At 45.9% G+C, this 27,306-nt stretch overlaps 1 protein-coding gene across 1 annotated transcript in view; it reads right to left on the reverse strand.

The window, feature by feature from the left end:
* Positions 1 to 26,918, reverse strand: part of LOC140429560 (fructose-1,6-bisphosphatase 1-like) — a 41,016-nt gene extending 14,098 nt beyond the window's left edge. The window contains exons 1-3 of the mRNA XM_072516721.1: positions 26,654 to 26,918; positions 3,157 to 3,322; positions 2,913 to 3,005 (exon numbers count right to left, since the gene is read on the reverse strand). Coding sequence (XP_072372822.1) covers positions 2,913 to 3,005; positions 3,157 to 3,322; positions 26,654 to 26,823 — 429 coding nt within the window. The 5' untranslated portion in view covers positions 26,824 to 26,918. The remainder of the gene's footprint in view (positions 1 to 2,912; positions 3,006 to 3,156; positions 3,323 to 26,653) is intronic.
* Positions 26,919 to 27,306: the final 388 nt, after the last annotated feature.

Genomic DNA, 27,306 nt, shown 5'->3' on the forward strand with positions numbered 1-27,306 from the left:
GGAAAACAGCCTGCAGGGGAGCGGGCTGGGGAAAACAGCCTGCAGGGGAGCGGGCTGGGGAAAACAGCCTGCAGGGGAGCGGGCTGGGGAAAACAGCCTGCAGGGGAGCGGGCTGGGGAAAACAGCCTGCAGGGGAGCGGGCTGGGGAAAACAGCCTGCAGGGGAGCGGGCTGGGGAAAACAGCCTGCAGGGGAGCGGGCTGGGCAAAACAGCCTGCAGGGGAGCGGGCTGGGGAAACAGCCTGCAGGGGAGCGGGCTGGAGTAACAGCCTGCAGGGGAGCAGGCTGGAGTAACAGCCTGCAGGGGAGGGGGCGTGCAGAGGCCACTTTGAGGAGATGCTGTCTGCGAGGCCAGTGTGAGATGTTGTGGAGCCTTAGGTTGGGTGAAATTTTTAATTTTATTTACTAATTTACGGGATGTATGCTTCGCTGGTTAGGCCAGCATTTATTGCCCATCCCTAGTTGCCGTTCAGAAGGTGGTGGTGAGTTGCTTTCTTGAACTGCTGCAGCCCTTGAGGTGTAGGTGCACCCACTGTGCGGTTAGGGAGGGAGTTCCAAGATGTTGCTCCAGCGACAGTGAAGGAACGGTGCTATGTTTCCAAGTCGGGGTGGTGAGTGACTTGGAGCGGAACCTCCAGGTGGTGGGGTTCCCAGGTATCTGCCGCTCTTGTCCTTCTAGATGGTAGTGGTCGTGGGTTTGGAAGGTGCTGTCTAAGGAACCTTGGTGAGTTACTGCGGTGCATCTTGTGGATGTTACTCATGGCTGCCACTGTTTGTCGGTGGTGGAGGGTTTGAATGTTCGTGGTAGGAGGAGCAATCACGTGGGCGGCTTTGTTCCGGATGGTGTCAAGCTTCTTGAGTGTTGTTGGAGCTGCACCTGTCCAGGCAAGTGTAGAATATTCCATTACACTCCTGACTTGTGCCCTGTAGATGGTGGACAGGCTCTTGGAGGAGGGGGGGGGGGGGTCTTTATTATCTGAGGAGTTGCGAATGGTGCTGAACTTGTGCAGTCATCCGCAAACAATGGTAGTTGGACATGCTTACTGCCATCTGTGGAAGATCGAGTGTGTTGTGAGTGAGAGAGAAGTTGAGGGAGTGTGTGTTGAGGGTAGTGAGAAAAAACTGAGAGAGTGAAGATGTGTGTGAGAGAGAGTGTGGCTATATATGAGAGAGAGAGAGAGAGAGAGAGAGAGAGAGAGAGAGAGAGTGTGGATGTGTGTGTGAGAAGATCAAGTGTGTTGAGTGAGCATATGTTGGGGAGTCTGAGAGAGAAGTTGGCGGAGTGTGTGTTGAGGGCAGTGAGAAAAGTGCGAGTGTGTGAGAGAGTGTGGATGTGTGTGTGAGTGAGAAAGTGTGGATGTGGTGAGAAGAGTGGATGTGGTGTGAGAGAGAGTGTGGATGTGGTGTGAGAGTGCATATGAGTGAGAGTGTGAGTGAGAGTGAGAGTATGTGGGGATGAGTATGAGACTGAGTGAATGAGTGGAGGTGAGAGTGAGACTCTGGAGTTTGTTATGGTGAGTGTTAGTGTGCCTCATGTCAAATTGCTCACTCAACTCTCAAAAACCCACACACCCCAATGCATACACACTTCCCCCACCACATACACTGACCCTCTCACTTGCTTGTCATTTTTATTACTTATACTTTTCCTTAAACTTTGCATTGCCTTACTTTTGCTCAAAAATAATTTATTTCCTTAAAATCCCAATTTCTTTTTTGAAATTCAGTTTATTATTCAGGCAAACCATACCTTTGTGAAATTTGTAAATTGGCCCTCGAGTGATGATGATATTTATGCCTTACAAGCCAGCTGTTTAGCCCACTGTGCTAAACCAGCCCCTGGTTTATGCAAATGAAGCCCCCTGAGATAAAAGGTTGGAGAAGCCTGCACTAGGTCATCAGGAGAACTCACAATGAATTTTGAATATTGCAGAGCTAGTTGTTTGGCAATATGAAAAATTAAATATATCATCCACAAGAGCATAAGAAAGCAAGAAGGGCCTTTGTCATATTCATTAAAATATGAAGAATGAAATAGAATAGAAGACTGACTGAACAATATTTCCTGACAATTTATGTCTCCTGCAGCACATTAATGGGAAATAACACACTTGAATAGGATCAATTATTAAAGAAGCCAAAAGATTGGATTTGAGAAAAAAAACCAACACAACATGAAATAATCCCCAATTTAAAAACCTTTTGAGTCAAAGAGAACTGACCCTGATATTGGTAGTTGGTAGAAGACGACCCATAATTCTAATCAGCAAAGACCATGTTTGAACATTAATACGCTCACATTGCATTCCTCTGGGTGCTTTTCTAATACCATTACCATGACTTAAATTTTACCTGTAAAAGTAGTAGCAGTAAATAACATCAGTAACAGATTGCCCATGGCTAGAATGACCTGGCTGATGAATGCAAAAACAAAAAGATGGAAATTATTCTGGTCAATTATTACACTTGATATTGTGTATCCAGTTGATCAATTGTTTTCCTGGGGTTACCACTACTCTGGTTTTGCCAGTTTGAAGGTGTGAACCCGCCCCCTAACCTCCACCTCGCACCACTGCAATAAATCAACCCAGTCCAGGGAAAAAGAACATAAGAGCGAGGAGCAGGAGTAGGCCATCTGGCCCCTCGAGCCTGTTCCGCAATTCAATAGGATCATGGCTTTCTTTTTGTGGACTCAGCTCCACTTACCTGCCCACTCACCGTAACCTTTTATTCCTTTAACTGTTCAAAAATCTATCTACCTTTGCCTTAAAAGCATTTAACGAGGTAGCCTCAACTGCTTCACTTGAAAGTTTAACAGTACAAAAATAAAACAGAATTCCCAGTGAAACTTGATCTTTTTCTTTTTTCAAAAAAAGTCAATGGTAAAGAATTCTACCATAAGTAAAGTGTTACCTTTTTATAGATGGCAAAAATTGTTCCAATGGAAACAAGACAATCAATATTGGAAGAGCCATCTAGTGGATCAAAGCAGACAATATACTTCCCCTGAAAATTAATGATAGGTTTGTCAATACAGCAAAATTGATTCCTCTTCCACCCTATGCATTGCTAATCATGTACAATATATTACACTAGTACTTACTTATGTATACATTAATTCCAATTTTACAAAAGGTGCCGTAGCCTAGCAACTGACCTGTTGGTCTGGGTCCACGATGATGGCATTTTTTTCTTCTTCAGACACAAGAATACATGTGCTGAAGGAGGATTTTAACATGTTGATTACCATGTCATTGGAAAGTACATCGAGCTTCTTCACCTCATCCCCTGTCACATTGATTCTGCTTCCAGAAAGCCCATAACTAGAAAATAATTTGAATGTTAGCATCATTATTCAAGTAGAGTATGCGCAGTCATATATGCCAATATGCAATGTTTAAGAAATTATATGTTACTCCTTGTAGTATTGCCCTTTGTAACATTTTACTGAAGTTGCAACTCCTTTCCATCATCAATATCCCTATTTATACCTTTGAATCTGGGATTGATGTATATTATTGGTTTAAAAAGAGTCTTCAGAATTGGAAAGGTCCTTCCTTAATAAACAGAAAGGGAGAAGGGCCTTTGTAGCTGAATTTCATTTTTGTTGCGATCATATTGTGCGATGCTACAATGACTTGCCTACAGTTTGTCACTGTCGCCTCACAAACAAATGAAAATTGTCATTAAGACCAGAGTACTTTGTGCATCTCAAAAATGTTACTTTAAAGCAGGTTGCTGCAACATTATAAATTGTTTTATTATTTAGTTTAGTTTCAACATTTTAGGTGCAAAAGGAGGCTGAAGAGCTGTCAGATGAATAAGACTGGGGATTTATTTTTCAATTATTCTTATGTGGGTATCACTAGCTGGGCCAGCATTTATTACACATCCCTAATTGCCTTAACCCTTGGACGGAGTGGCTTGCTAGGCCATTTAACAGTCAACCACATTACTGTGGGTCTGGAGTTACATTACTGGAGTTAGGGGCTGGTTCAGCACAGCGGGCTAAACAGCTGGCTTGTAATGCAGAACAATGCCAGCAGCGCGGGTTCAATTCCCGTACTGGCCTCCCCGAACTGGCGGCGGAATGTGGCGACTAGGGGCTTTTCACAGTAACTTCATTGAAGCCTACTTGCGACAATAAACGATTATTATTATTGCTACATGTAGGCCAGACCAGGTAATAAGCGCAGATTTCCTTCCCTAGTTAACCAGATGAGTTTTCCCCACAATCGGCAATGGTTTCATGGTCATTACTAGAGTTTTAATTACAGATTTTTATTGAACTTCAAATTTCACCATCTGCCAAGGGATATTTGAACCTGGGTCCCCTGAACCTTACACTGGGTCACTGGATTACTGGACAATACCACTATACCATTGCCTCCCCAATATTATATTCACAAGGGCAATTGCAAAACCAATGAGCTTTGTGGTATAAAAGATGTAGCTGCCTTACTGGAATATTACATCATGCAAAGCACAAATAAACGCCAAATAGAAGTTAATTGCCGAGGGAACATTGATGTTTACTGGTGAGCAAAAATTACTGGTTTTCTTTCATACTTCCCAAGATGCCATTTCCTCCAAGTTGGTTGGTGATAACTAAAGTATTTGAACCAGTTAAGTACAAAACTGGCACAGCATTGAATGCATAATGGTTGTGTGATGGATGTACGAGACACCAGAAACACAATGAAAAATGTTACTTTTGACCAGAATGGCGTGAATTCAGCAGAGCAATTGTTGTCTGAAGCCCAAGCTAACTTGGTTTTCCACCTCATTTTAATGCTGCAGGCGAACTTGCACATAAAATGGGCACCCCACTGAAGTCAGGTGGTTGAGAATAAATCCCAGAGGGGCCTCAAAGTCACTACCAATAGGCTAACATTCGTTTTCTGTTGGGTGAGAGCCACATTTGCTGCTCCTGGACCCACAACAGCAGAAACGGATAAGCTTGGGCCTTTTTGAATTGCTTCCAGAAGTTCCTTTAGGGACTGTTAGTTAGGCTAGCGTTTTTCAAACTTTTCTTCCGGGGGACCCATTTTTAACAACCAGCCAACCTTCAGAGCCATGCTAGTCGACCGTCGCAACCCATGCCGGCCGACCTTTGTGACACACCATTTTCGCTTATCTTTAATGCGACAGGTGAACCTGCTTGGTCCTCACGATCTCACTTGCTTTGTCATTCAATGTTACATTTCTGTATGGGTTATTCATCAGAGGTCCTGGAGCTCACACCACCACTGCCTTGTCCTGTTGTGGACTCTCCTGCACAGCTCATACCAGCACTGCTTTGTCCTACTGTGGATTCTCCTGAGCCCCTCGCTACAGCAGGTTTAGTTGTGTGATCCTGGCCTGTTTGTGTCTCTGGTCCCCTCTTCCTTATTACAAAATGATCCATTTAAAATTTTTACAGTCCTGTTGCTTGTTTGCTGCTGACAAAATGAAGGAATCTCAATTGTGTCCAGAGCACGTGATGTCGGTGTTCGGGGTGTGTGACTGTTCTCTGCTGTCGTTTCAGACAGGAAGACTGCATTGAATTTTTAAAAATTTCTCCTGGGTCAGCACACTGATGTCAGGAGGAGGCATGTTTCTTGCTGGACTCTAGGCATGCGCACTGATGAGTGGCATACATGCACAGCGCGCACGCATTCTGAAAGCGGCTGTCATTTTTAAAAGCTGGCTGCTGCAGCCGTTGCGCATTAATTCCTGCGATCGGGAATGCTGCGATGGATAGCTCAGCAACCCTCCCGATACCCGCCTGCAACCCACCTGCGGGTCGCAACACTGGCTTTGAAAATGACTGAGTTAGGCCACTCAACACCAGTACAATTTGGTGGCACGCAAGTGGTACAAGCTCACCACTTTGTAGAACCCAAAATATGAAATTCAGGTAGAATCAGTTTAGAATCCTAAATTGCAGTTAAGTTGCCAAATGCCTGTTTCAGGTGGCACCCTAACTGACTAAAAATCACCTGGCCCAATGACAGTGACACAATTCTGTGTAAGATGAAATTCTTTTTATGAACAAAATAGGTGCCTGCAAGTTGAATTTCTTTCTCATATACACAATTTCTAAGTGGAGCACTACTGCCTGTTATCTAGGTGGTTACTTAAAGGTTTTTCACATAATATACAGAACAATCAACATTCCCCACTCTTGAAATGCAAGGGGCCTATAGTATCTTGAAAGACTGGTGACCACCAAGCAGATTAACAAATAAACAGCTTATTAAGGCAAATAACTATTTACAGAGTGTGAGATGAAGGTGACTGTAGTCCACGACTCCAAACTCCTAACTAAAAGCAAAAACCGTGCTCAGCTCTCAGATTCACGCACTCTGGCCTGGTTGGCCCTATGGGTCACATGATCCTCCGAGATCTCACCCCCTTAAATAAGTACGTTATGACATCCCTCCCCCTTTAAGTACCTGATTAACACATCAAAACAATGGAACTATTTAAATATTATACAGCAAATGGATCTCGGTGCAGTCAGGTATTAGGTAATTCATTAGCGGTTGCTCCCGCAGCAGAGGTAACTTCCGTTTGAACCTCAATGGTTTGACTCTCGGCTTGCAAATAATTTGCCCAGTTCCCCCTTGAACATTACTGGGCTCCACCTCGGGGTAACTTGCTGCAGCATTACTTTCATCTGTAGCAATATCACAGACAGGCAAACCAGGGACGGACTGCCTCACTGGTTTAATGTGCAATTCTCTCGGTCATGATATTCAAACACACACATCATGATAGACACACCAACAGACAAATCAGAACACACAACACCACAACCAATCACAGACAAGGACAGGGACAGTATAAAAGGACAAACACGACACCTGGTGGGCAGTAGATCTGGGGACAAGGACAAGGACAAGACCGGTTTTAACATCACAGACAGGGAGTCCCCACGTGCAGAGTATCAAGACAAAACTGTAGATAGTAAGTTTGAATAAAACAGCGTTGTACCAAATACAACTGGGTTGGCTCATCTGTGTGTCAGAGCGCCCAACACCACTAGGTACAGGAGTGGATCGATACCGGCCGACTAACCTGCCATTCTGGACATGGACTTCACCAATAAACCGCAGCCGTTGCAAGTCGCGGGGAACCTTGGTACCAATTGGAAGCTCTTCAAGCAGCGATTCGACCTGCACATCCGAGCCAACGAGAAACAGAGTGCCTCGGACGAAACAAAAATTGCGATGCTCCTCTTCACCGCAGGTCAGCACGCCATCGATGTCTTCAACTCACTGGGGTTCGAGGAAGGCGAGAACCAATCCAAGTATAGTAAGAAGTCTTACAACACCAGGTTAAAGTCCAACAGGTTTGTTTCGATGTCACTAGCTTTCGGAGCGCTGCTCCTTCCTCAGGTGAGGAAGGAGCAGCGCTCCGAAAGCTAGTGACATCGAAACAAACCTGTTGGACTTTAACCTGGTGTTGTAAGACTTCTTACTGTGCTCACCCCAGTCCAACGCCGGCATCTCCACATCATGGCAATCCAAGTATGACACGGTCATCCTCAAGCTAGACCAGCACTTTAATGTCGAACTCAATGAAAGTTTTGAAAGATATATCTTCCAGCAACGCCTGCAAGGTAAGGGGGAGCTTTTTCAACCCTTTCTGACGCACCTCCGGATACTAGCGCAGTCCTGCGGTTACGGCAACACCTCAGAGTCCATGATCAGGGACCAGATTGTTTTTGGCGTTGCCTCCAGTGGCCTACGCCAGCAGCTTCTTAAAATCAAAAGCCTCTCCTTAGCGTCTGCAGTGGAAGCCTGTGTCCTCCATGAGAATGCAACCAGCCGTTTTGCCCGATTTCAGGCGACCGAATCGGCACGGAGGGGGGCCCCAGCCGTCAAATCGGCAAGCCAGGCCGCCCACGACGCTGAACGCATCCAGGCCATCGATTATCTCCCGACCCGCGGCCCCGACGAGAGCGGCCGTTTCCCGCGGTCTCCCGCGCTTGTGTGCGCCAAAACTAACGGCAACATAGAGGGACGCACTGCGCAGGCGCGCCCGATGCAAGATCACACTGCACATGCGCAGTGGCGCAACGAACGTCGTGACGTCATGACGTGCGGCAACTGTGGAGCTGTACACTTAAAAGGGCAATGTCCTGCTAAAAACCGACAGTGCCTCCGATGTGGCAAGATGGGCCACTATGCTGCCTACTGTCGTGCGCCTCAACCCATGGATCCTACACATCTCCGACAACCTCGCAGACATGTCAGGACCGTCCAGCCCACGCATCAAGACTTCCAGCTAAATGATGCAGATGACCAGGATGCCTTCCACGTTTCCGTCATCGATGTCAACAAGGTCAATGCCATCAATCCAGCCGATGAGTGGTGTGCCACCCTGACGGTCAACCGATCGCACGTCACCTTCCGTCTGGACACCGGCGCATCCGCCAACCTGATGGCATATTCTGAATTCCATGCCATGAAGGTCAAACCACCCATCACGCCATCCCGGCTCAAGATGGTTGATTGTAACGGGAACGTCATCCCGTCCATGGGTTCTTGCCAGCTACAGGTAACTCACAAAATGCACACGGCCACACTCCCCTTCGAAGTTGTTGGCTCATCAAAAGATTTGTTGCTGGGCGCACAGGCGTGTAAGGTCCTTCACCTGGTACAGCGCATTATGTCTCTCTCTCCAGAAGAGATATCCGACTTCCCGGATGCGGAGTTCCACGCAAATCTCCATTCCCTCCTTGCTCACAACCAGGAGGTATTTGAAGGCATGGGGACATTGCCATACACTTACAAGATTCGCCTCAAACCGGACGCCATCCCGGTCGTTCACGCACCTCGCAGGGTTCCTGCGCCACTCAAAGACCGCCTCAAGTTGCAGCTGCAGGCTCTTCAGGACCAAGGGGTCCTATCCAAGGTCACGGAGCCCATGCCATGGGTCAGCTCCATGGTCTGTGTAAAAAAGCCCTCTGGTGAGCTCCGCATATGCATAGATCCTAAAGATCTAAATAACAACATTATGCGGGAACACTATCCCATCCCCAAACGAGAGGAAATCACCAGCGAGATGGCCCAAGCCAAAATATTTACCAAACTGGATGCGTCCAAAGGATTTTGGCAGATCCAACTGGACCCGGCCAGCCGAAGGCTATGCACGTTTAACACCCCTTTCGGCAGATTCTGCTACAACCGGATGCCATTTGGCATCATCTCGGCATCTGAGGTTTTCCACCGAGTCATGGAGCAGATGATGGAAGGCATCGAAGGGGTACGTGTATATGTGGACGATATCATCATTTGGTCCACCACTCCGCAGGAGCACATGCATCGTCTACGACACGTATTCGCCCGCATACGACAAAATGGCCTGCGTCTCAACCGCGCCAAGTGTGCCTTTGGCCAGACTGAGCTGAGGTTCCTCGGGGACCACATCTCACGATCAGGGGTCCGTCCCGCTGCAGACAAAATTAGCGCCATCACAGCCATGCCACGGCCGGCTGACAAAAAGGCTGTCCTAAGATTCTTGGGCATGGTCAACTTCCTCGGGAAGTTCATTCCCAACCTTGCTTCTCATACAACGGCTTTGCGCCATCTCGTGAAGAAATCAACAGAATTCCAGTGACAACAATCGCACCAGCTGGAATGGGAGGAGCTCAAGCACAAACTGGTCACGGCACCAGTGTTGGCGTTCTTCGACACGGCTCGCCCCACAAAAATCTCAACGGATGCCAGCCAATCTGGTATTGGAGCAGTGCTCTTGCAGAAAGATAGCACGTCGTCATGGGCCCCGGTTGCATATGCCTCACGAGCCATGACCCCTACGGAACAGCGCTATGCGCAAATAGAAAAAGAATGCCTGGGCTTGTTAACTGGCTTGGATAAGTTCCACGATTATGTGTATGGTCTTCCACGATTCACGGTAGAAACTGACCACCGCCCCCTGGTCAACATAATAAACAAGGACCTGAATGACATGACCCCTCGCCTCCAGCGCATCTTACTTAAACTCAGGAGGTATGATTTTGAACTGATCTACACTCCGGGGAAGGATCTCATTGTGGCGGACACTCTCTCCCGAGCAGTGAGTACACCACCAGATGCGGAGGGGTTCGTATGTCAAATTGAGGCACACGTTACTCTGACAGCAGCAAATCTGCCGGCTGATGATCCAAGTCTGGCCCGCATACGCGCAGAGACAGCGACTGACCCCTTCTACAGCGAGTGATGCGCCACATGGCGGAAGGGTGGCTCAAAGGGCAGTGCCCGCAGTTTTATAATGTGCGAGATGACCTTACCACCATTGACGGGGTCCTTATGAAGTTAGACAGGATTGTCATTCCGCACAGCATGCGCTAGATGATTCTTAATCAACTACACGAAGGCCACTTGGGAGTCGAGAAGTGCAGACGGAGGGCCCGAGAGGCGGTATATTGGCCGGGTATTAATGAAGACATAGCCAACATGGTGCTCAATTGCACAACCTGTCAGAGGTTTCAGCCGGCGCAACCTCCGGAGACGCTTCTACCACACGAGATGGTGACGTCCCCCTGGGCGAAGGTGGGTGTTGACCTATTTCACGCGCTCGGCAGGGATTACATCATTATTATAGATTACTTCTCCAATTACCCAGAAGTCATACCTCTACACGATCTGACGTCGTCCGCAGTCATTGGGGCCTGCAAGGAAACATTTGCTCGCCATGGCATTCCAATGACTGTCATGTCGGACAATGGACCCTGTTTCGCCAGCCGTGAATGGTCGTCCTTTGCCGCAGCATATGGTTTCACTCATGTGACGTCCAGCCCTCTACATCCACAGTCGAATGGGAAGGCAGAGAAGGGCGTTCACATTGCCAAGCGGCTCCTCTGCAAGGCGGCTGCTGCCGGATCGGACTTTAACCTAGCCTTGCTGGCCTATCGATCGGCCCCGCTAGCCATGGGTCTCTCGCCAGCACAGCTCCTGATGGGTCGTTCCCTCAGAACGACGGTGCCATCCATCCTGGCACCAACAATGGACCATGATACGGTTCTTCGTAAGATGCAAATGCAGCGTGATCGCCAGAAGAGTCTGTACGACACACGGGCGACGGATCTTCCCCCCCTGTCCTCCGGAGACAAAGTACGCATCCATCTACCGCATGGTGGCTGGTCAGCACCGGCCGAAGTTCTCCGACGTGTGGCTCCCCACTCGTTCCTGATACGCATGCCGGATGGTTCAGTGCGTCGCCGCAATCGGCGCGCCCTTCGCCGACTTCCACGCTCGCAGCCACACTGTACACACACGCCAGATCCTCAACAGGCTTCCGAGGATGACTTTGTGGAGCTGCCGCAGATCACGCCCCTTCCATCGCCACCCATGGCCAGGATTGCACATCAGTCGGTGGTTTTTGACCCACCCTTGAGACGGTCAACCCGAATTCGTCGCACACACATTAGACTGGACTTATAACACTGTTCATACGTTTAAAAGTTGAACACTACTGTATTATAACCTGTTGTTGTTTATCGTTCCAGATGTCATTTGACCGGACCACTATTCAAAGTTTTTTTGCATTCATGTTTTGTTATGGTACAACCTCGTTAGCATGACGCACCCGACATCGCCCCATGTAAATAGTTACGTCATATGCACATGCTGTACACACACACACACACACACTCTTAGATGCACTCACGACACGATTATATTTATAACCATGTAGGCACATATCCCCCCCCCCTTTTTACAAAGATGTCATGATATTCAAACACACACATCATGATAGACACACCAACAGACAAATCAGAACACACAACACCACAACCAATCACAGACAAGGACAGGGACAGTATAAAAGGACAAACACGACACCTGGTGGGCAGTAGATCTGGGGACAAGGACAAGGACAAGACCTGTTTTAACATCACAGACAGGGAGTCCCCACGTGCAGAGTATCAAGACAAAACTGTAGATAGTAAGTTTGAATAAAACAGCGTTGTACTGAATAAAACAGCGTTGTACCAAATACAACTGTGTTGGCTCATCTGTGTGTCAGAACGCTCAACACCACACTCTCCTCCTCAACTGGTCCAGGTGTTTCTTTGGACATCTATCACATATGACACTGGATCTGTTCTGACCATGAGCATTCCAGGGTTTCAATTTGGACCAGCACCAAAATTCTTAATATATACCAAGTCGTCCACCCCAAAATGTTCTCTCAAGTCGTGATACATCTAGTGTGCGTTCAGTTTTATCCGCTCCCCGACAAATTCGGAAACATCAGATCCAGCCGTGTTCTCGTGTCCCTGCCAATTAGCAGTTCAGTGGGTGTAATACCTGTGGTGACATGAGGTGTTGATCTATAGGTGAGCAGGAAACATAGAGAGACTGATGACTGTTTCTTCATGGTAGTTTTGAATGGTTGGACGGCTCCCAGCCTGTCCATTCGAAGCAGGGTGGTAGGGAGTGGATTGAATAAGTTGAACACCGTGGGCTCTCATTAAATGTTGGAACACTTCACTAGTAAAAGCAATCCCACTATCCGAGACCAGCACCTTGGGAATCCCGTGGGTAGCGAATGTCTGTTGCAAATTTTCTGCCGTTGCTGATGAGCACGTGAACTTCATTTAGTGTATGTCCAACCGCTTGGAGTGAACAAGAACATGGAGTCCATGAATGGGCCTACAAAATGACATGTAGTTGCATCCATGGTTGGCTTGGCCACTCCCAAGGTTGCATTAAAGGCCACAGACGGCAGGTTTTGCTGCATTTGACACTGGTCACATTGTTTGACTATGTTCTCTGTTGATATCCATCCCAGCCACCGTACATAACTGCATGCGAGCATATTCATCTTTGCCATCCTGCGATGGTCACAGTGCAGCTCTTGCATTAATAGCTGTTTAGCGGGAGAGAGAATGCCCACCTTGCTCCCCATAATAATACTTACTCGCCTTTTCTTATCCGCAAGGGTCGTAAACTGCTCTTTTAAAAAATGTATTCATGGGACATGGGCGTCGTAGGCTGTGCCAGCATTTATTGCCCATCCCCAATTGCCCTTGAGGGGCCAGTTAAAAGTCAACTCCATTGCTGTTGGTCTGGAGTTACATATAGGCCAGACCGGGTACGGATGGCAGATTTCCTTCCCTAAAGGACATTAGTGAACCAGATGGGTTTTTAACAACAATCAACAATGGTTTCATGGTCATCACTTGACGCTTAATTCCAGATTTTTATTGAATTAAAATTTTACCATCAACAGTAGCGGGATTTGAACCTGGGACCCCAGAGCATTACTCTGGGTCTCCGGAATACTAGTCCAGTGACAATACCACTACCCCACTGCCTCCCACATTCAGGCCTGTTTTTATGGTGCTAGCCATGGAGGGCCTGTGCTTGACTCAAGATAATATGTGGTGTTTTGGGGTCCAAAACGTGACCTGCCACGCCGACACTGACAATGTATCGAGAAAGTTTAAAGCTAGAACAATTTCCTGTGGAGGTAGTATACATTTGGGTAGGGGAAGGTGGCTTAAAGTGTCTGCATTTGAAATGTGTGTGCCCGGCCTATGTTGAAAAATACACTCATAAGCTGCCAATAATAGAGCCCAGTGTTGGACACTAGCTGAAGCTATTAGGGGGAATGGCTTTATTGCCCTAAATAAGCCCAACAGGGGTTTGTGGCCAGTAACTATTATGAAATGCTGTCCATAGACGTATTGTTGGATAGACGTATTGTTGGAACTTTTTCACTCCAATGATTATAACTAGTCCCTCTTTTTCGAGTTACAAGTCAGCTTCTTCAGCATTTGTCAGAATCCTTGAGGCACAGGTGGTAGGCCTTTATGCACCATCATTCATCTTGTAAAATAAACCTGCTCCGATTATGTAAGGAGAGGCATCGCAGGTAAGAATCTCTTTTGAAGGGTCAAAATGAACCAAGAGACTGGATGACTGTGAAACCAGTTTGACCTCAAAAGGTTGTATTCTCTGCATTAATCCCAATGTCAAGTGCCAGTGAGTATTGGAATAGAAGGATAGAGCCAATCAGTGCGTGGCTGAAGAGATGGTGTAGAAGGAAAGAATTTAGATTCCTGGAGCACTAGGTCCATTTCTAGGAAAGGTGGGACCTGTACAGATTGGACGGGTTGCACGTGAACTGGAACAGGACTAACATCTTGCGGGGGGGGGGGGGGGGGGTTCTAGAGCTGTTGTGGGGGGGTTGGCAGCTAATTTGGCAGCAGGATGAGATATAGAGTGGAGTTAGAGTAGGGGGTGATGCACAGACAAATATAAAAGAATAATCAAGCCAATCTGGAAAGCAGATTATAAGCAACTTAATACACACGGAAAAAATATGACAAGGCTGGCTGGCATTTATTTTAATTCAAGAATCTTGCGAGGAAGGCAGATGAGTTGAGGGTGTTGATTAACACATGGGAATACAATATTATTGCTACCAAAGAGACATGGTTGAGGGAGAGGTAAGGACTGGCAGCAATATTCCAAGGTATAGAATCTGCAGGGGAGATGCGGGGTGTAAAAGTGGAGGTGGTGTTGCAATATTGATCAATGAGCCGGTTACTACAGCAAGGAAAGATGATATCTTGGAAGGTTCCTCAAATGAGGGCATACAGGTAGGACTTCGAAACAAAAAAAAGGGGGCAATCACATTCCTTGGGAGTGTATTATAGACCCCCACTCAGGGAGAGAAAGAAGGGCTGATATGTAGGCAAATCTCTGCGAAATCTAAGAAAATGGGGTAGTAATAGTGGGGGATTTTAGCTTCCCCAATATTAACTGGAATATTCAAAGTGTGAATGGCTTAGAGGAGGCGGAATTCTTAGAATGCATCCTGGAGAGCATTTTATGCCATTACGTAGAAAGTCCGACAAGAGAGGGGGCAGTGTTGGACCTAGTTTTATGGAATGAAGCCGGGTAAGTGGTTGAAGTTTCAGTGGGGGAGCATTTTGATGACAGTGACCATCACTCAGTAGGATTTACGGTAGTTATGGAAAGGGGCAAAGATGGACTGAGAATAAAGGTTCTGAATTGGGTAAGGCCAATTTTAATAGGATAAGACAGGACCTGGCCAAAGTCGACTGGGAGCAATGACTTGTCAGAAAATCTACATCAGAACAGTGGGATTCATTGTAATAGGAAATAGAGAGACAGCGGAGCAGTGGGATTAATTGAAATAGGAAATAAGAGACCGTACAGAGCCAACATGGTCCTGTAAAAGGTGGAAGTTGGGAGCAACAAGTCCAGAGAACTCTGGATGTCAAGGGATATCCAAGGTTGGATAAGGAAAGAAAGGAAGAGAGACTTACGGCAGATACTGATGGCTCAAAACAGCAGAAGCCCTAGAAGAATATAGACAGTGCAGAGGGTTACTTAAAAAAAGAAATTAGGAGAGTGAAGAGGGGCATGAAAAAACACAGGTGGGTAAAATAAAGAAAAATCCAAAGGTATTTTAGAAGTATATTCAGGACAAGAGGATAACCATGGAAAGAGTAGGGCCCATTAGGGTCCAACTTGGCAATCGGTGTGTGGAGCCTGAAGATGTAGATGAGGTTTTAAATGAGTACTTGGATGATTTAGGTATAGAAATCATGGAGGGGCACTGAAATGCATTTGAACAAATGAGGAGGAAATATTAACAGTTTTAGCGGGCTTAAAAGCAGATAAATCCCCAGGCCCAGATGAGATGTATCCCAGGCTGTTCTGGGAGGCAAGGGAAAAGGTTTCAGAGGCTCTGCCACTCATTTTCAAATATTCTATGGCCACAGGACTGGAGGACAATTAATGTGGTGCCGTTATTCAAGAAGGGAAGTAGGGATAAACACTGAAGGGTGTGATTAGGGAAAAAACTATTGTCTACAAGGCTCGTAGAGATAGGGAAGAGAGGGCAGCTAGGCAAAAACTGATTGACTCCATACTGGATGTCAACAGAAGATACTCAGAGGTCCTGACCATAGAGCTTCTGGTGGAGAAGTAACACGCTACAAATCGACTTTCACCTGCTATCCCTCAGGAATGCAGTGTACCAACTCCACAAGGCACAGGGAACCTGCTATGAACATGGAGAGAAGGCTTGCTGCCTGCTGGCTCACCAGCTGAGAAAGCGGTGTAGCCATCTGGGATGGCCACATCCCGATTACAAAATGGACACTTGCAAAGAATGCAGGGAAAATTGGACAATGCTAAGAAACAAGCAGGTGCAAGCTCTGTCTGTTGATTAGAACCTTAAACTCTCAGACAGGACAGAAACTACCAAACAATCTACATACTAATGAGCCATCTCTGGGGACAAAAGGGAAACATTTAGATACACAATGTTAAGGCAGACTCCCCGGCGCCAGAAGAAGCGAAGACAAAGCTGACCGACAGTCACCAGGACACGCCCAGCGATCAGGGAACCACCCCTCTATTGGAGGAAAGTCGATACAGATGATTGGGAAAGACCCAATTAGTTGAGGCCAAGTTCAAGGCCCTCCCAAAAGCGCGCGAAGCCCTTTTCAGTATAAAAGGTATCCCCCAAGGGAGAATCCTCCTCCTTTGGCTTTGGCTCTCACCGAAGAGAGAGACCAGCCTAGCAGCTGCACCAGACCAAGTAAGTTCCAAGTCAACGCACGCCACGAGATAGACGCTCCTAGTTGCTACCCTGTAAACAGCTCAACCCAGCAGCCTCGGAACTGAGCAACGGCCATTGTTCCTCTGACTGAGTGGGCACCCGAAGCTAAGTATTTGCTTTAGTAATAGTGGTAGTTTAGTTTGTAGAGTTTATGCACGAGCAGATTTGACTGTGTAAATAAATGAGCATTGCTTTTGAACTTACTAACTGGTGTATCGAGACATTGATCAGTATTCGGTTCGGAACCTTGTGGCGGTGTCGAAAGATACCTGGCGACTCTTGAGCAAATGTGATTAAACAGAGCCAAATTAAGAGCCAACCAAAGGTTAGCAACAGCAGGTCGCCATGAAGGAGATAACACAAGTGAACGATAGTAGAGGCAGACTGATAGCCAAACCAAAAAGGGCCAACAAAGCTTTCAAGACCTTATATTGGGGACTGTACATCTCTAACGGGGACTCGGGATGAAACGGTTCTGCAATGGACTGGACATGCCAGTGTGGGGGGACAACAGACTGAGGGAGCTGGAAGCACCAATAGGACTGGGAGGGGTCATGGAGAGTAGCAACTCATGCAAATGAGGGGCGCGCTGGGACCCGATGGGTTCCCGGCGGATTTCTATAAAAAATGCGCGCGGCTCTAGCCCTGCACCTGCGGGAGATGTTTGCAGACTCACTAGCAAGGGGAACCCTGCCTCTAATGATAACACAGGCCACCATATCGCTGATGCCCACCCAAAAAAGACAAAGACCCAACGGAATGCGGATCATACAGACACATTCGCTGCTCAATGTGGACACGAAAATACTCAAACGTCCTGGCCAAGAGACTGGAGAACTGCGTCCCAAAGGTGGTCGCGGAGGACCAGACAGGCTTTGTTAAGGGTAGCATGATGTGGAGATTACGGCATTGGACTGGGGCAAGTCTTACAACACCAGGTTAAAGTCCAACAGGTGTGTTTCAAATCACTAGGTTTCGGAGCACTGCTCATTCCTCAGGTGAATGAAGACATGGGTTCCAGAACACATAGATAGACAAAGTCAAAGATGCAAGACGATACTTTGAATGAGAGTCTTTGCAGGTAATTGAGTCTTTACAGGTCCAGATGGAGCAACTGGAGAGAGGGATAATCACACGTTAAAGAGGTGTGAATTGTCCCAGGACAGTTGGTAGGATTTCGCAAGCCCAGGCCAGATGGTGGGGGGAGAATGTAATGCGACACGAATCCAAGGTCCCAGTTGAGGGATTAGCGCATGTGTGCGGAACTTGGCTATAAGTTTCTGCTCGGCGATTCTGCGTTGTCGTGTGTTCTGAAGGCCACCTTGGGGAACGCTTACCCGAAGATCAGAGGCTGAATGCCCTTGACTGCCGACGTGTCCCCCGACTAGCAGGAAACATTCCTGCCTGGCGATTGTCATGCGATGTCCGTTCATCCGTTGCCGCAGTGTCTGCATGGTCTCGCCAATGTACCACGCTTCGGGACATTCTTTTCTGCAGCGTATGAGGTAGACAACGTTGGCTGAGTTGCACGAGTATGTACTGCGTACCTGGTGGGTGGTGTTCTCACGTGTAATGGTGGGTACCTTCAAGAAAGGGAGAAGGAGGGCACTGCCCACAGACAAACATCAAACAACCACCCACGGTGAAGTAAAGGGCCGAGGATAAGACCCGGAAACAGCGAACGAAGGGGTGCCGAAAAGGAACATGTAAACTGTAATCATATCTATCCTAATGTACAGTGTAAAAATGTAAACTTTAATAAAAATATATATATTTTAAATTGCGGTTTTGGATTCTCAGGCTTTTCATTCTGGGGTAAGGGCAGATGTTGTCGCTTTTGCCTGACTGATAACGAATATTGCTTAGTTGGAGGTCTCCCATTCCTTTGAGTGCTTCTGCTAGGTTGGGCAATTTAATGTAATTTCTACGGAGAAAATAAAATTCATCAACAGGGGATCAGTGGGGCAGCACGGGGGCGCAGTGGTTAGCATTGCTGACTCACGGCGCTGAGGTCACAGGTTCGATCCCGGCTCTGGGTCACTGGAGTTTGCACATTCTTCCCGTGTTTGCGTGGGTTTCACCCCCCACAACCCAAAGATGTGCAGGGTAGGTGGATTGGCCACTCCAAATTGCCTCTTAATTGGAAAAAATTAATTGGGTACTCTAAATTAAAAAACAAAACAAGGGTCAGTGGAGAGATTCTACCGAAGAAGGCAACCATTTATTTCCTTTTGTAAGGATCTAAACACCTTCAGCTGTAAGGGGGATTAGTTATAGTATGTGTTTTTGATATTTGCTTGTAACTTTTGTTTCTGTACTCTTATGTTCTTGTCGGTTAGTTGGTAGTTATCTTGTTATTATGTAAAACTTCAATAAACATACTTTAAAACAAAGGCTTGGTGATGCCTAATTCTTCTAGCCACTTAAGTTCAGACTTAACCTTCTCAGGCATAGAGGGTGGGTGGGGCTCTGCTAAACTTGGGGTGGCCTCAGGATCCACGTGCAGCTTTATTTTCAGGCCCTCTATCCTAACTCGGGGGAAACCTCCTGGTATTTTATTTATTTTATAAATTTAAAGTACCCAATTCATTTTTTTTTCCAATTAAGGGGCAATTTAGCGTGGCCCATTCACCTACCCTGCACATCTTAGGGTTGTGGGGGCGAAACCCACGCAAACACGGGGAGAATGTGCAAACTTGACACGGACAGTGACCCAGAGCCGGGATCGAACCTGGGACCTCGGCGCCGTGAGGCAGCAGTGCTATCCACTGCGCCACCGTGCTGCCCTTCTTGGTATTTTATTAAGACATCATGAAAGTCTCCTTCATTAATTTTGAAGATTCCAACCAAATTAGTCTAAATTTGGCAAAGCCAATCTCAGCCCATCAGGCTTGGCCCTTGACTATTAGAGGCAGTTGAACTGACTGGTGCCAGTAGCTCACAAGCCTTGTGGTTGTTTCAGGATCCCGAGGTGGCTAGCCTGGCCGTCGTGCTTCTTAACTTTTGCTCACCTACAGCTGTAGCGGAGGCCACCCGGTCAACCTCCGTTCCAGGTGGCTCACGGTTGACCATTAACACAATTGTGATTGAGGCTTTCTTGCCCACCTTAAAAATGTTGTTCAAGCTGTATACTGCAGATCCATTTTCAGCATTATTCTCAACACTTGTGTACTGGAGTCATAATTTTATTTTTGTTGATGCGCTGTAGGCCCTGCCTAGCCTTGCACTTCCTCCTAATGTGCCCCTCCTACTGCAGGCATAACACCTTTCTCCTGGGGGTGGTCTCCCCCACACCACTTAACATTCTTCATAGCTCCTGATCGGTGGACCAAATTCCCTATATCTCTGCACTCTATTTTGCTCCAAACCTCTTTGTCCATTACTTTCTACTCCTTCAGCCCTGGCTCCACAACTGCCAGCAGGTTCCCACGGAACCTGGTGGACATAGTCTTCTTGAGTGCTCTGCAGTTCCACACCATCCCCTCACCAACCCCCATCCCCACCCCCTCTCCTTTCAGTACTACCATAGCCTGCATGACCTCTAATGCCTTCTTTAAAAGGTAATCATTGCGATTGCTAACAATTTATTTTGTATGACCGTGTTGTTAACACCATGGACTAGCCTAACTCTCAACATGTCATTGGGTGCAGTCCCGAATGCGCAACACTCAGCCATTTGTTTTAGGCACACCATTAACGGCGCTATTCTCTACCCTGGGACTCTTGTCGAATTAAATTTTGCATGATCACCGAAAGCTTTGGATAATAATGTCCTGCGACTAATTCCACAAGCTCCTCGAACGTTTTGGAGTCGGAGCATCTGGAGAAATAAAACTCCTAATCAGGTTATAGGTCGGGCTCTGCAGGCTGTTAATAGGATTACCCGCTGCTTCTCTTTATCTCCGCCCCCCCCCCCCCAAACCCCATTGCATTGGCCTTAAAGAAATAGCGCAAGTTTTTGACATAGAGCACCCACTGCTCCATGTTAGGATCAAATGGCTCAAGTTTTCCAAAAATGACATTTTAAACTAGTTCAAACTGCTGAAAATGTTTACTTCAAAGAAAAAGCTTCCACACGAGGTCTGCTCTCCCCATTTCTGTAGCAGCAGGAGGGCACTCTGATCTTCATTGCCAAATGTAGTATCATGAAAGATTGACAACCACCAAATAGATTAACGTATAAACTATTTATTAAGTTAAATAAATATTTACAGAGAGTGAGATAAAGGCTACTGTACTCCACAACTCCAAACTTCTAGCTAACAGTAAAACCCATGCTCAGCCCCAGGATTTGCATGCTCTTTCACGATTGGCCCTCCGAGAACTCACCCCCTTAAAAGGGGCACACTACCACAGGGTCATAGCCAAAGATGGCAGTAGATCTTCCTCTGGAGTTATGTTGACTATGGGGGACATCCCTGCAGATAACAGCAGAAAGACTGGGCTGGGAGTTGCTGTCATGTCAAGAGACTTAAGGCATTCAATAGCTAGGTTAGAATTGAGGCAGGCAAATTACACCACAAAATTATAACATTGCAAAAATGAACCCTATTAAATTGAAATTAAAATTTCAATCCCACAGTGGAATATAATCAATGGAAAATAGCTTTCAGGTTGCTGAAGAGGCAGTTTACTCCGCTATGTTTCTAGACTGTGTCAGCTATTCATATCACTTTCACTGAATCACAACCATCAGTGCAATACTGAAGGAGTGCTGCATGGTGGAAGGTGCTGTCTTTCAGGCAAGAAGATAAACTGGAGCCCCATGTGACTGTAAAGATCTCATAGCACTATTTCAAAAAAGAGCAGGGGACTGATCCCAGTGTCCTGGCCAATGTTTATCCTTCAATGAATCAACATTTGAATAAAAGATTATTTAGTTGTTATTACATTATTATTTGAGGGAGTTTGTTGTGTGTACAAATCGGTGTCTACATTCCCTTTGTTACAGCAGTGACAATACTTCAAAACCTGTGAAGTGCTTTATAATGTGTGGTGGTAATGAAAGTCGCTATATAAATGCAAGTCTTTTATTCCAGAATCCTACTGCCTGTTATGTTAATTTCCCTCTTTCCTTGAGGTGTGCTCCCCGATATAAATGAGCATCTGGCTGGAAGCCCATTCAATGAGCATCTGGCTGGAAGCCTATTAAAAATAATTAAAATAAGCCTGACCTGTTGAAATCAGTGATGTGGGCAAGGCTAGCTAATTCAAAAGTACTCTATGAAACTCTGTAAAACTATACAAATTGCATAACAGTCAAACCAACAAAAAACTAAAACGATATGTGACTAATAAAAGTGTGCAGATTAAAAAGTCATTATATTAATAGGAATTAATTTAAAGAAGCTCAATAAATATAAACCCAGTAAATGTTTTACATCTATTGACTTTCTGCTGTTAGCACAACATATCATTCTTTCATAAAAGCAAAGATGACTCTTTGTCAAAGTCATCCAGACTCGAAACTTTAGCTCCCTTTATCTCGCTCCACAGATGCTGTCAGACCTGCTGAGATTGTCCAGTATTTTCTGTTTTTATATCATTCTTTCAACTCTGACACATTGTGAATTAGAAGATAACCTTCTTTGTCAGCAAAGAAAGAATCTTTTAGACTCAACAAGTATGAGTTGATTTTCGGTCCCTGTTTTGGTTAGTTTTATGTACATTACCCGCAGGAAGTTAGATATTTGTCAGGTCTGTATTAGTCTATTATAAATTTCACAACAGTTCTCTTCAAACATAATTTGAATTTTTTTTTAAATTACGAGAAGTATTATACCAATAAAGGAACAAGCTACACTAACAACGAGACATTTTACAGTGAATTCTAATGTGTATGATTTTACTTCAGCCAAAAATGACACATACTTTGCAGAAGTAGGAAAGATGAAGGATAAAGATGAGGGTGAAAAGAAAGAGAATTAAGCAAGTAAAATATGTTCAATCCCTTCACATTGTACTGTTCTTTATGACAGTCAAAAGAATATTTCTTCTCCATATTTTATTCAGAACATGAAATTCTTGCAAACGTCCAAAATAGCAAAGTACATTGCATAACTGAATTTCTTTGTTCAAAATACTTAAATGATGTTTTGTTAATGTTATACAAAAGTAGCAGTTTTCAGAGCACAATCTGTTGAACTTTGAAACAAGCTAATAATTAATTGCTGTGCAAATATTTTCTATCCTCATTGCAGCAGTTTAAAAGCCCCATTGTTACAAAACAATGAACTTTTGACCAAGCTAGGCAAAAAATACTCCAGCATGAAATACAATCACTTGGAGAATTTAAAAAAAACTGTGTTGTAACTTTGCAAGTAAGCAGGAATGTCGCCACACCAGCACACAAACCGTAGGCTGCCACAGCCCAGGTCTCATTAGTTATTCAAGACAGGGCAGTGCACAGAACTAAACTACAATTCTCTGTCTCTAAAGAAAGGATAGTTGCAAGCTAACCGCACAATCATCTACACGGATCCCGTTCAGACAAACATAGATTTAAAGCTACCCATTAAAAATACATTTTGAAATTGGAGGTTCTACTTTATGAAAAATAAAATTGGACTTTCTTTACTGAATGATGTAACAGCATGGTGAATTAGCCTAGATAGCATTCCCAAAACACACACTGGATTTTACAATTATTAGACAACCTTATCAAAAGATATGTACGCTTTAAGGTAATGAAATCCCAATCATAGCTGAATCAGGAGGAAGTACAATTATTAGACAACCTTATTAAAAGGTATGTACGCTTTAAGGTAATGAAATCCCAATTATAGCTGAATCAGGAGGAAGCGTGTGTTACACAAGTACACTTGCACAGCCATTTCTTCCTCATATTTGGGATTGGGATAAATTACCTGCTCATTGCCCAAGAAAGCACTTGGAATTAGTTGCTTGAAGGAGTGCTTGAACATGGAACACTGTTGACCAGAATTTATGTATCTATTTAAATGGCTTCATTGTCAACAAGACAGGAGTAGGGATTAGCACTCACAAATTACTGGAGCATGGAGACTCCCCACCCAGGTCATCCTTCCAATGACCCATCACTTTCAAGATGCCCAGTATAGATGATTGCCTTTGGATGAAACTATTGTGACTGCTGCATGTTATATAGGCATTAAGCAGCAGAATGCATTGTTAGAAGTAACAGAACAGGGTCGGGATTCTCCCCTACCCGGCGGGGCAGGGGAATCCAGCGTAATGGAGCGGTGGGAACCACTCCGGCGTCGCGCCGCCCCAAAGGTGCGGACTGCACCTTTAGGGGCCAAGCCCTCACCTTGAGGGGCTAGGCCCGCGCCGGAGTGATTTCCGCCCCGCCGGCAGGCTGGAAAGGCCTTTGGCGCCACGCCAGCTGGCGGCAAAAGGACTTCGCCGGGTGACGCATGCGCGGGAGCGTCAGCGGACGCTCACGGCATCCCCGCGCATGCACAGTGGAGGGGGTCTCTTCCACCTCCGCCATAGTGGAGGCCATTGTGAAGGCGGAAGAAAAAGAGAGCCCCCACGGCACAGGCTCGCCCGGCGATCGGTGGGCTCCGATCGCGAGCCAGGCCACCTTGGGGCACCCCCCGGGGCCAGATTGCCCCGCGCCCCCCCCCCCCCCCCCCAGGACTCCGGAGCCCGCCCTGTCAGCCCCCGCCGATAAGGTAGGTGGTTCAATCCACGCCGGCTGGCAAGGGTTGACAGCGGCGGGACTTCGGCCCATCACGGGCCGGACAATCGCTGGGGGGAGCCCGCCGACTGGCGCAGTTCCCGCACCCGCCGATTCTCTGGTAGCGGAGAATTCGGGACACGGCGGGGGCGAGATTCACGCCAGCCCCCGGCGATTCTTCGACCCGGCGGGGGGTCGGAGAATCGCGCCCCGTGTTCGGGAGAAATTCCTTCTGCTCAGGCAGGACACTGTATTTGCCTAGCTGCTCAGATGGTTTTATGGGTATCAAAGACGGCAAATACATTTGGAAATCCAGCAATGGATTTGTGCTGGGTGAAAGTGTTACCCATTTGATACATATGCAGTCAGCTAATTTTAGATACAGCGAATGTTTCTTGGAAGGAACCAGAGGCATGATCATAGAGGCTATGGGTGCTTGACTGTTACCAGTAGTGCTCTCCCTATAGTGGAGATTTGGCTTTTGATTTCTTAGATGCAAATGGCACAGCACTGTAATTGCTTCCCTGTCTAACCTGAACCATGTAGATACCTTTGGTGGGACAATAGCCATCCCACCTCTAGAGTAGCTTTGTTCCTTTTCAGGCTTTACCATTAAGTCTGGTAAGATATTTGTGGACCTTTTTCAAATAATTTCTAATGGAATTTCTGGGATTTTATCTTTTACAGTCCCATGAATAATAACAGCTAAGAATCACTGTCAGAACAGCATTAGTATTGTTCAACCTTTGTTGAAAAATAGGTCAGTGGGGATGCCAAAGGTGCACACCAGAATTGCTCATCTCCAAACATGCTGCCAGACTTGCTGAGTACGTCCAACATTTCCTGTTTCGACATCAGTGTGGGATAATTCAGTTTTGAAAGTTAGATTCTCTTCTGAACAAGATTTGTTTTGGAAAGCATTCAAAAATGTTTCAATGAAACTTGATCAGATCCTATTAAAATAACCACACCTTTTTAATTGTGGTAGAATTTCAATATCAAATAGATGATAGAGTGAAGAATGACACAGGAAATGTAAGCTCACAAAGGGAGCGGTTATTAGACTGATATACAGTGACAGAGAGTGGCACTTGCCAGACCTGAAATTACATAGATCTTTAAGTGAGGTGATATTAGAGAGAAGGCGAGTAGGTGTTGTTTAGAGATAACTATTTAAATGGACAGCACGGTGGCACAGTGGTTACTGCCTCACAGCACCAGGGACCCAGGTTTAATTCCAGCCATGGACGACTGTGCAGAGTCTGCACCTTCTCCTCATGTCTGCGTTGGTTTCCTCTGGATGCTCCAGTTTCCTTCCACCTGTCCAAAGATGTGCAAGTTAAGTGGGGTTACGGAGATAAGGCAAGGGAATGGCGCCTAGGTAGAGTGCTTACAAAAGAAAGATGGCGCCGGAGTAAGGCGACTTCTTGCAAGCTGTGCCCAGCATACCCTCTAATTCTATCTTTTACTTTCGTTCTATGCTTCTAAAACTTAATTCTAACTCTTTTAAACTCTCTAACAATGTTCTTATTTAATTACTTACCTACTTCGTATTAAGTTGATCTTTTCTCTACACCTTGCTATAACTGTAACATTATATTCTGCAGTCTCTCCTTCCTTCCCTATGTACGGTATGTATTGTTTGTATAGCATGCAAGAAACAATACTTTTCACTGTATACTAATACATGTGACAATAATAAATCAAATCAAAATCTTTCAGAGGGTCGGTGCAGACGTAGAACATAGATGGGCCGAATGGCCTCCTTCTGCACTATAGGGATTGTATGGTTCTAATAGATAAAGGAATATTACTGCAATGCAAGCATGAGACAGCACGTTTGTACAAATTGTGCTCTCCGATTGGAAGATCCGCAGGACACACCTCCCAACTTTCAAAACGCTAAAAAGACTGGATTTAACTCCGAAACAAAGTTTTCTTTAAAAAGACACTTGCATGGAGTCAAAAATATGAAAAAAAGATGCATGAATATGTTTCCACCTCGCTCGTCAAAACTATATCATTCAGAATTAAACTATAAGCAAACAATCAACATGTGACGTGGTTAAGTTATTGCAATATTCAAGCTATGTTTTGGGAAGCTCTTCAAATTTTATCGCAGATTTAATTCCTCCAAGGAGCAGCTGTTGCAGAGCTACGCACATCTGTATCGTAAACGGTGGGTCAAAATCAAGCTGCAACTCATTAACAATTGAAGAACATTTCATTTGAAGGGCGGATGTCAAAAACAAAAAGTGAACACAAACTATCCGTTTCCTAAAACTGTGCAACCACTCCAAGTATTAAAACATTCAGGAGTTGGAATAACAATCTGACCCGAGATATCTCACAAGGTACCCTTGGGTTAAGGCATGCAGGAGAGGATACCTACAGGTTCGCGATGCCAGCCTTCCTGACGGCCGAGGAGATGGCTTTGACAGCGGTGTAAAGGGCGCTGAGAAGTTGATTCAATTCCCCGGTGCCTTTCGCCTTCCTTCCCTCCTCCAGCATGAAGCGGGTCACCGTGACAACATTGGTATCGAAAGTAGATTGGTCTGACATGCTTTTCTACTCGCTGAAACCCTGCAAGGAAGAAATGCACAGTTGAGGCAGGGGGAGGAAAGTGAACTGAATTGAAAAGCCACACCATAAACTTCAGGAAGGAGGCACCTTCCAGGTCACTACTTTTAAACCAATCGTGCGAAGATCCAGCCCAGGAAAGAGGAGGGGCTCCTTCACACAGCAAACCAAATCAAACCGAGTGGAACATCTGTCGCTGAATCTGGGCAAAGTTCACGAGAAATGGCAAACAAGTGGAACTGCATCTGATACACTCACGTTTTTTAAAACATATTTTTGTTGTTCTGCTCATTTGCATATTTAAAACACAGCTATCCATACTTTTATTGGATTACTGCAATGATGTATTATGATTACATACGGCGCCTAAAATACAGTCTCCTTTTGCGATACCATCTGTGTGATTATATTTGAATTGTAAAGTTAACATAGTGATTGTACCCAATGTGTTGGAGTGTGGAACTG

Source organism: Scyliorhinus torazame, chromosome 9 (genome assembly GCF_047496885.1).
Source record: "Scyliorhinus torazame isolate Kashiwa2021f chromosome 9, sScyTor2.1, whole genome shotgun sequence".
Lineage (NCBI taxonomy): Eukaryota > Metazoa > Chordata > Chondrichthyes > Carcharhiniformes > Scyliorhinidae > Scyliorhinus > Scyliorhinus torazame.